Source organism: Rosa rugosa, chromosome 2 (genome assembly GCF_958449725.1).
Source record: "Rosa rugosa chromosome 2, drRosRugo1.1, whole genome shotgun sequence".
NCBI classification, from domain to species: domain Eukaryota; kingdom Viridiplantae; phylum Streptophyta; class Magnoliopsida; order Rosales; family Rosaceae; genus Rosa; species Rosa rugosa.
This window is the reverse complement of record NC_084821.1, coordinates 37,715,932-37,726,001: the sequence shown is the minus strand read 5'-3', so window position 1 is coordinate 37,726,001 and position 10,070 is coordinate 37,715,932. Positions and strand designations below refer to the sequence as shown.

The following is a 10,070-nucleotide window of genomic DNA, read 5'->3' as shown; positions in this document are numbered from 1 at the left end:
CCACCAAGATATGCAAGGTAGTTTTCGAAAGCAGCAAATGGCAATGTGGTTATTTTGACCACAAATTAGACAGAGGAGATGCTTACCACATGGAACATTAAAAGTCCTTGATGCTTGAGAAGGAGGCTTGAGAGAGGGATGGAGAAAGACATTGGGATTTTAGGGTGAAATAAGATGTTTGGAATTGAAATTAGTGATTGGGCCTCGGGGTTTGGGTGAATATGGGTCACTGGGCTGGGGCAGATAAGATGAGCTGTCTATGGTAACAAAGGCCTGGGGTTGGTGAACATTGAGACTCAGAATGGGGTTTGTCTTCCTCCGTAATAACTCCACCTCTCCACTGATTAAGAAGCCATGGAGTTCGTCCGGCAAGATGGGTTTTGCTCTGACCCTAATTGAGGTAGTAAAGACATCATACTACTGTGGAAGTCCATGGAGTGTATATGCGACAAGATCCGCATCAGCAATTGGTTTGCCAGCTTGCGCAAGGGCATCTGCAATCTCCTTTCATTTTTGAAGATAGGCTTGCATGTTTTGGGTTCCCTTCTGAAGGGTTTGGAGACGGCGACGAAGTTGAAGGACATGGGAGCGAGTGGTTGCTGAAAAACGTCGCTCAAGTGTGACCCAACGAGAATGGGCTGTGGTGGATCCAACTTGGAATGGTAGAACAACATCAGAAAGTGTGGTTGTCAGCAATATTTTGCTGGTACGATCTTTTGATAACCATTCGGTATATGTTGCATTGATTTTGGTACAATTTGATGAACAAACATCAGGGCATAGTTCTGTACCAATAGCTAGGCCAAACATGTCATATTATTGTAGGATAGGAGTGAGCAATGATCTCCATAATACATAATTCTCAGATGTAAGCTTAATTGGAACCAAGGAAGCAAGTTGTTGAGGAGTTGGGGTGGGATTGAGAAGATGGGTAATGAGATCTAGAGAAAGATGAAGAATTGGAGGTTGAGTGCTGTGTAGTGATTGATGGGGTGGTGTAACAGCCATTGTGATTTAGAGATAGATGAAAAACAATAAGGATTGATGAAAATTAAAGAAGGAATGTAAACTGGGCAAGAGCAAGGAGGATTGACGAAGTAAAAAAGGAAACTAAAGCTTTAGGAATTTGAAAGAAGTTTAAGGAGTGAGGAAGAGAAATTAAAAGGGTCAATGATGTAGAATAGTTGTGAATCAAAGAGCCGTTAGGCAGAGGCTCTGATAACATGAAGGGAATCTATAACTTTCATAATGAAAGATAGAAAGATAGAAGTGTTGATGTATAACTTTGTATTTCATTCACTTGAAGAAGATGTGTTCTTTACAATGGTATATATACTTCAATTCTAAAAACCCTAGATGTTGTAAAGCTATGATCAACACTTGTGTGGTGTAATGAGCAGTAGTACACAAGGCATTTGTCTTGGTGTACAGGTTTATATTTATCTTGACTAGGTGTGCTCTGCTCCACATTCAGACTTCTGTCTTGTTGCACTAGAATGTGTCTTTACATGGTTAGGAGAGCCATAGTGTTGCAATCCTTTGTTGGGATTGATATCATTTTCTGATCCTATTAAACTGGCATTTCTTTGCTGCTTTGCTGCAATGGGTGCTACACTCTTAACACCTTGGTCTTCATTTATACTCCCATTGGCTTTATTCAAAGAAGTGGCTATCGTTATAAGTTCTGTCCATTTGGTTATTAGGAACTTAAAATCAAACCATTCACCGGCCGGTCTATTTGCAACTACCATTCCAAGCCTATATTTTGTTCCATGATCATTAATCTTCAAATGGGTCAAATATTTGACAGTAAAACTCTGAATTAGACTTGGAGTAGGGGAAGTTACTGCAAGTCTAAACCCTAGATTACTTCAGGTAAAGTTCCCACTAACCTTTGTTTGTCTTACATCTACGAGAACTCGGAAGGCGATAGTAATCCTACATCCTATGATTCTGATGGACTAGACTATCCATCTAGACAACAAAAATATCTTCAGTAATGGCCAAGCGTAGGTGTCGATAGATAAAATCACAGGCAATATCTAGAGTGAAAGAAGAATATAATCACATTTAATTACGAAATAGATTTAAGTTGTCAATGTGGTAACATCTGTTTTCAAGTTTTTACATGATAAACAACATGCATGTATTACAGCCTTATCCTTTAAAATATAAACTACTCATGTTGTCTGGTATCCTTTGGTCTAGTGCCATTAGTATTTTGTAAGCGAAAGAACTTAAGTTCGACTGATGAACTAATTGTTATGCTCAATTACCATTGGATATAAATCATGAGGTGGATAATAATAAGGTAGTTAAAATTTATTTATTTTTCTCTTTCTTCTTCACTCTTGGATTTAGATCCAATGGTGTAGTTGAGGATAACTGAGCAGTGAACTTATTGAGTAGGTAAACATAACTGAACTAGTATTTTGTGGTCTAGTGCCATTAGTATTTTGTTAGCGGAAGAACTTAAGTTCGATTGACGAACTAATTGCTATGCTCAACTGCCATTGAATATAAATCATGAGGTGTATAATAATAAGGCAGTTAAAATTTATTTATTTTTCTCTTTCTTCTTCACTCTTGGATTTAGATCCAATGGTGCAGTTGAGGACAACTGAGCAGTGAACTTATTGAGTAGGTAAACATAATTAAACTGTTGTACATGTACTCTCATTTATAATATTATGATGAGTTATTTCCCCGTGCTAAAGGCTACTACATCACACTCTTTTTTTACTTGAGCTTTATATAGATCAGAATATCAAACAATGAAGATAAATACAAACAAAAATAATCATTTAGGTAAGGGGTATGCAAAATTGCAACAAACAAAAACAGTGATCCAAATGAATGGAACCATTGGTTTTCACTTTTCAATATATATGAATAACATAAAAGTGAAATCTTTTCACCAATGAACAATGTATTCGATCTTTTGGAGTTTTTAAATAACTTATTTATATTGGACCAACTTGATTTGTTTTGGTAAGTTATTGATATGCTCATGAGTAATTTTACGATTTAGTATATCAACGTTCAAAATGACTTGTTTTTTATGTCGAGCTCAATGTTGAGTACAAGCTAGCTCAGTGTTAAGTTTAAGCTAGCTTAGCTTGTTTCTTTTATTGGTTGGGATGAGAATAAAGCCGCTGATTTTTAAAGTGTTGTAAACATCACAAGATGTACTGCTATTACAACATCAACATGAGAAATATTATGCAAAAATCATGTAAAGTAAAATTGATACCATGTTCATCCTTTTGTCCCATATATGCACAGCATAGATAATCAATCTATAATTACAACTTCATTCTAGCTAGAATATATAACTTTAGTATTGTAGCTAGACCAATGGCTTAACTTGGGAGAATATGTACAACATTACAATGCAACTTTCTAATATATTATACGTTTCCATGGCTGAAATAAAAGACTTGAACAAAATGTTGAAGACGACATATCAGACACAAGAGGGAATTGCAGAAATGCATATAAAGCAACAGGGACAATTGCAAAAGAAAATGTAAGATCTGGAACCCATCTTGATCCATATTGACAAGACAAATAGAAGGCAGTGCTAAAAGCCATCATCATAGATGCTATTGAGATGAAGAGGCAAGTGAGTCCAACCATCAACTTCAAGGGCAAGGACATGAGGAAATCATTTTCTGCATACCGTGAGGTAAGGATGAACAAGAACATCAGCATTGCAGTTGAAGAGGAAAAAAGTGCCACTCCGTCGGCTATGGTAAAGTATAAAAACGCTTTTTCTTTTAAAAAGTTTGGCTTTCCAGTATGATCATCTGTGCCACCTGGTATACTAAATGCAGCTGAAAATACAACAGTTGCAATAATAGTTGCAACAAGCAAGCATGAAGTTGCAGTGTCCTTCATCCATTTTTCTCCTTGATGCATTAACGTCCCATGCTCTTTAGTGAATATTTCCTGAGGTGTTTTCCCTTTCTTGTTTTCCATCTCTATATATTGAGGTTGCACAATCTTCTTTACTTCCTGCCATTTCAATGATATATAATTAAAGAAGTAACAAAAGCATTCAATCAAGTAAAGTAATTAATATGGATATAAAATTTGAAATGAATTCATTGGAATTTTCTTCTGTGCATGCATGTATGGCACACATGTAATTTTTCCTTTGAGTAACCAAATAATTATTAATTAGAACGCACATCAAAATGAAAGGTAAATTAAGGATACAAGGAGCAGAAGTACCTCAAACCATACTAACTCTCGCTGCATTTGAAGAGCTACGCCCGACACTAGATTCAGTTGGTTTTGAGGTGCTGCTTTTGCAGCCATATGCACTATATTATTACCCTGATCATCCTCATAAGTCACTATGACATCCTTGATTGAGCCTATTTCATGCACTAGATTGAAAATACTTGAATGACGATGTAGAACTGCGACATGGATTATGGTTCGATTTTTTTTATCAGTTTCCCAAACTAACTCAGGATATGAGTTTATAAGCGCTGCTAGGAACTCATAATTCCCTAATTCTGTTGCATCAAATAATAAATTTGAGGGATATTTGATCAACCTCATCACGTCATCATGCTCATCTTTCAAAATTTCTTCCCAAAGGCGTTGGACTAGCTGAAGTGCTTCATCAACATGATTTAAATTTCTTTTCAATGCAAACTTAAAACCTGGGAGGGCTTGAGATGAAAAGTTTGAAGAACATAAGCAACAGGGTTAATAATGATAAGGATAAACATTAACTTTCAAAGACTTCACTCACATGATTTAATGAGTCTACCCCACATTCCTGGACTATGGGTTCCAAATACTGAAGGCCTTCGAGCCAAGATATGCAAGGCTGTTTTATTTTTCGGCCTATCAGTACGTGCCTTGGCTAATGTTGTATCAGTATCCAGCAACTGTAAGGCTAAATCTGCATATTTTACACAGGAAGTTAAGAATGCATGTATAATTTCTTTAATTATTTTAAATCTTACCATAATGTTCCAATGCATGTATAATTTCTTTAATTACAATATGTTCATTCATTATTTTCTCTTGACCTGGTTAAATATAAAATAAGAAAAACAAAAGGATGATTTGTTTAGTATACCTACCATACAAACCATTGTTGATGCACGAAAAGAACAAATTTTCGAGGTCGGTTTTCTCCAACATCTTTTTACTTTTAGGGTATAGGTACCATGCCATTTGTGACTGTCCTAACACAGCAGCCATATATGGTGGTGCCATTTTTTGACCTCCTCGAACTGTCAGCAAAGAATCATTATGATTTATCAAAATTTGGACAATCTCTACAGATCCTGCCGCGGCAGCAATGCATAGTGCAGTGTTTCCATTTATGTCTTGGAGTGCCAAGTGTTCTTTGTCCATAATTTCTACCAGTTTCTCCACAAAGTGAATATGTCTTGCTCCTGCTGCAATATGAAGGACAGTGTCCCATCCCCTTGATATGCTAGCACTCAAAAGTGTCCAATCCTTTTCCAAGATTTGTTCAGCAGCTTCCCAGTCACCTTTTAGTGCATACTTATAGAGAGGCACACATATCTTAAGGTATAGCTCTCCTGTGTAGTTTCATTAAGCAGGCTAAGACACTTATATAAAATATTAATTGACATGTTGGATATAGAGTGGTCAAGATATGTTGCAGTACGTTAACTTAGCAAGTATTATGAATTTCAAACAGTCCATGCAATTCACTGCCAAGTACAACTACATGGATCTACCATTTTATACTGTATTGATAAATTTGCTTTACCAATTATGTCAGTATGAATGAAAACTAAATTAGAGATGATACATACTATTTTTGTGTTCTAGTAGATGAAGTGAAGGTGTCTTAGGTCTAGGTAAATCTGCTGAAATATCGATGGTGGTGGTTAATTGGATCCCAGCAGGTGGTACATGTTGTTCTTGTGAGATAGACATGGTTTCAGATTGAAAATTGAACACACTGTATAAACATACCGGCGTGGGCACCTGCAAACAAATTATTTATAGTGAGTTTTGATAGGAACAATTAACTAACATTCATATTTTTGTCTTTATTCAAAAGTCAGGAAGAAAAACAAGTGATCAGATAGTATAAAATAAGGGATTATATATTTTTGAGGGTCACTGGAAATTATTGTTGTTCTTGTTTTTGTTTTTTGTTTTTTCCTTTAACAAGTAAAATCCAAAAGGAATATATAGCTCTGTTGCTTTTAAAATTTAAGGCTTTTTTACTATTTTTTATTAGTATAGGACTTAATTCAACGATTTCAACCATTGAAGAATGTGTCTACTAAAAATCAACCATATCCATAATCATTTGGTCATTGAAAATTGCGTAAACAAATGTAATCTATTAAATAAAATTAAAACGAATATTGTTCTAATCAAATGGTCAGACTTTTTTGATTTGGCTATTTTTTTTGTAGAATTCATGTGTGTATGTAATTAGAGAATGAATGGTTTAGATTATTGAAATTTATGTTAAACATAAAAACATCTTCACATTTCAAGTTTAAGGAGGTTATATATATATATATATATATATATATAGGGCTCTTGACCATTCACCCAATTTGGGCCCAACAAATGCCCACTTACTCCACTAAAAGATTTGTGTGCCCACTTACCCTATTTAAATATAAAAAGACAAGTTTACCCTCCAAATAATTAAAAAGTCATTAGAGACTTTGCCGGACTTGGGTCACCGGACGCCGGAATACGATCGTCAGAATCCGGACACCCGCCAGAGATTATCGGAGGTCCCCAAAAAGGTCATCAGAGATCTTATAGATCACCAGAGAGGTCACTAAAGACTTTTATTCCCTAATAAAACGCAATAATTTTTATTGCGGGGCAATAAAGTTTATTAGATTTTATTGGCGTTTATTAGATATTATTGGGAAGTAATAAAACCAGACACCGGACTTCGATTACCTATCACCGAAGATCCTCAAAGAGGTCGTCGAATATCTTGTAGGTTACCGGAGAGGTCGCCGAGGACGTTTATTATCCCTCAATAAAAGTTTTTTTGGGGAGCAATAAAAGTTTATCAGGTATTATTAGAGGGCAATAAAACTGGACGCCAAACTCCGATTACCGATCGGTGGACTCTGATCACCAGTCACCGGTTGCTGGAGGTCCCTAGAAAGGTCGCCAGAGATCTTATAGATCACTGGAGAGGTAGTCGGAGACTTTATTGCTCCCTAATAAAACCCAATAAATTTTTATTGGCGGAAATAAAAGTCTACTGGGTTTTATTAGGGGGCAATCTAAGTTTATTGAGTATTATTGGGGGGCATAAAACAGAACATTGGACTTCGGTCACTGGTCTGGAGGTTGACGGAGGTCCCTAAAGAGGTCACCAGAGACTTTTATTACACCCCCTAATAAAACATAATAAATTTTTATTGAGAGGGTAATAAAGTTTGTTGGGTATTATTGGGGGGCAATAAAACTAGAAGCTGGTCACGGATCGTTGGACTCCGATCTCCGATCACTGGAATCCAGCGGCCTGTCATCAGAGTCCTGCGAAGTCTCTGATGACTTATCTCTCTCTCTCTCTCTAAGAGCGAGGGCAAATTTGTCCCAAAAATAAACAAGAAATAATAAAAATATTTAATTGGGTATTAGGGCAAAAAAAATATGTAATTTATTATGTAAGTGGGCAATTTCATAAGATGTGTGGGTAAGTGGGATTAGTGTAGTTGAAATTTAGGTAAGTAGACATTTTTCTATTTACACACACACACACACACACACACACATACATACAGGCCCGATCACAGACGGACGTCCGCACTATCGCTAAAGTGCGGACGTCGACGCAGCAGCCGCTTTCAGGCCGCGACGGCGGCGGGAGGCTTGCCGGACGGAGGCCGGAGGCATCCCAGACGGCTTCTGGGCAGCGATCGAGGTCGGAGGAGGTCGAGGTTGCAGGTTTATGGGCAGCGACCTCACCTGCAACTGCAGGTTCTGGGCAGCGCTGCAAACCAGTCGCCGGCGACTCCACCCGATGGCAGACTGGCTTCGCAGACCCCTGGCCTCCGTCTGGCAAGCCGCGCCGCGCCGTCGACGCTTGATCGAGGCCGAAGGAGCGACGTCCGCACTTTTTCTGGATTGCGGACGTCCGCTCTCGAGCAGCTCCATATATATATATATATATATATATATATATAGAGAGAGAGAGAGAGAGAGAGAGAGAGAGAGAGAGAGAGAGAGAGAGAGAGAGAGAGAGAGAGAGTGGAAAACATGTACGTATGATTAAATTGACTAGACTACAAGGGAAGGATCACCAAAGAGTTAAAAACATGCAGATCATGCATTCAGCTTATATGGAAATTAAACATAGCATTAAAATTGCATGATCGGTCGTATAATTTTAATCTTTTTTAAAATAAATAAAAAAATTGCATGAATAAAAACTATGGAAGCCATTAAATTTGAAGGTAATATATATATATAACCAAAAACAAATAAATTTGAAGGTACTATAATTTCCTTTCCCCTCCCCAGAAAAGTAAGATTCCTTTAGATGTAAGAAATCGCTATTGAAAATTTGAAACTATTTTGGATAAGAAACAGCTTGTCTGTAATCAAAATAAATCAGAGGGAGGGAGGGAGGGAGGGAGAGAGAGCGCGCTATGGATGCAAAGATTGCTTACAGATCGATATGAAATGGTGCTAAAGCAGCAAGTAATACTCTCCTAGCCTTTTGCTTAGTCAGTAAAAATCTGTCTGAAGCGCATATATATAGGGGTCTGAAAGTAGTCGTCGATCAATGTACCAGAGCACTGAAGGAAATTTACAATTTAAGTATATGGAGCTCGCTATCATAAAGCCAGTAAGACCAAATGACCAATCTCTCACAGATTATAGCCTATAAGCCTATAAGCTAGTCTGTAAACTAGTGCATCGTGGAAAGACTTTCAAACACAAATGGACCACTGGATGATCAACAGACAAACAAGGTAGAAGGAGATATAATATCAATCTCACCACTGAAATGAACTAGTGGCAGGTGAGGAGCGACGTATCACTCTTAGTATGTGGATTAATAAAACCCCATAGTCCATGGAAAAAGTCTATGGATATATGGCTTGACTAATTGTGTGAATAATATCAGGGGGAGGAGCCCGCCACCACAACAGTACAGGATAAACTAATCATCGTCACCGGCCAAGAAAGAGAACCTCGACGACCAAGTTTATTATTGAAGTCTCCCACTAATAATTTCTGGAGGAAATTGGTAGGAAATTTCCTTTCCCCGATCAATTCGGGGCCCTGGTATAGTTTTATAAACACTGCACTTAAAAGAGTAAAATTAATAGAAAAACTGAATTATGTTTAACTGTCTGTAGTTTGCTTCATATGATATATCACTTTTAATTTTTAATTTTGACGATCCACTAAAATTAAGGAAAACTTCCGAAAAGAATTTCATGTTTAACTAATTTTAACGAGTAATATTTGTACATGGAGAGACAATCCCAGGGTCAATGACAATATATAGCAAATTTCATGCATTAATTGAAGCTTTTTTCTTCTACTCACGCACATCTTAATTCTAGCTAATTAACCACCTACTCCATGTTAGACTCCAGAAGATTCAAAAGATTATTAGCATATTGAAATAGATTGATTCCAAAGTCCAAACAATAAATAAAAAATTCGAGGAGGAACTGCTATCGATCCGACATGTATACTGATCTTGTAAACACTAGATAGAACAGTAATCCTATGTTTTTGAATAACAAACAGGGCTTTGTAAATAAACAACACAATTAGGAAGACCTCAACAATTGCTGACGCAGTGTAAACCTCACCACTGAGGAAACTTCACTGCGTGGCTTTTAACGTAGCCAACACGAGAAACAAATCCACTATTAAATCAAATTGTTACAGATCACAAGTCGTAGTATTCAACACAACCACATTACTAGCAACACAGCTAATTTGTATACAATTTGATAATCCTATACTGCAAACTTAAGTCTCTCAATGTTTTGTAAGCTTCAACGAATCAATCTTTCCCTTTTGCCTTGTATCAAGGGCTCACTGATCTCAAGTAT

At 37.0% G+C, this 10,070-nt stretch overlaps 1 protein-coding gene across 3 annotated transcripts; it reads right to left on the bottom strand.

Annotated features, from left to right (window-relative positions):
• Positions 1 to 3,236: 3,236 nt before the first annotated feature.
• Positions 3,237 to 9,099, bottom strand: LOC133733871 (ankyrin repeat-containing protein At5g02620-like). 3 transcript variants are annotated; one of them, XM_062161520.1, is made up of 6 exons: positions 8,998 to 9,099; positions 5,814 to 5,988; positions 5,106 to 5,573; positions 4,769 to 4,921; positions 4,237 to 4,685; positions 3,237 to 4,017 (listed from the first exon to the last, which is right to left on the bottom strand). In XM_062161520.1, exons 2-6 carry the CDS (start codon positions 5,935 to 5,937, stop codon positions 3,403 to 3,405), a joined length of 1,809 nt encoding a protein of 602 aa, XP_062017504.1. In that variant the 5' UTR covers positions 5,938 to 5,988; positions 8,998 to 9,099; the 3' UTR covers positions 3,237 to 3,402. The 3 variants fall into 3 exon arrangements, with proteins under 3 accessions (XP_062017504.1, XP_062017505.1, XP_062017503.1); XM_062161521.1 differs by lacking the exon at positions 8,998 to 9,099 and adding an exon at positions 8,664 to 8,990 and having other exon boundaries at positions 4,237 to 4,676; XM_062161519.1 differs by lacking the exon at positions 8,998 to 9,099 and adding an exon at positions 8,664 to 8,989.
• Positions 9,100 to 10,070: the final 971 nt, after the last annotated feature.

Coding starts and splice junctions, on each gene's coding strand:
- LOC133733871 (XM_062161520.1), bottom strand. CDS start 5,937: ATGTCTATCTCACAAGAACAACATGTACCACCTGCTGGGATCCAATTA. Junction 5,574..5,813: donor TCTACTAGAACACAAAAATA/GTATGTATCATC, acceptor GAAACTACACAG/GAGAGCTATACCTTAAGATA. Junction 4,686..4,768: donor GGGTAGACTCATTAAATCAT/GTGAGTGAAGTC, acceptor TTTCATCTCAAG/CCCTCCCAGGTTTTAAGTTT.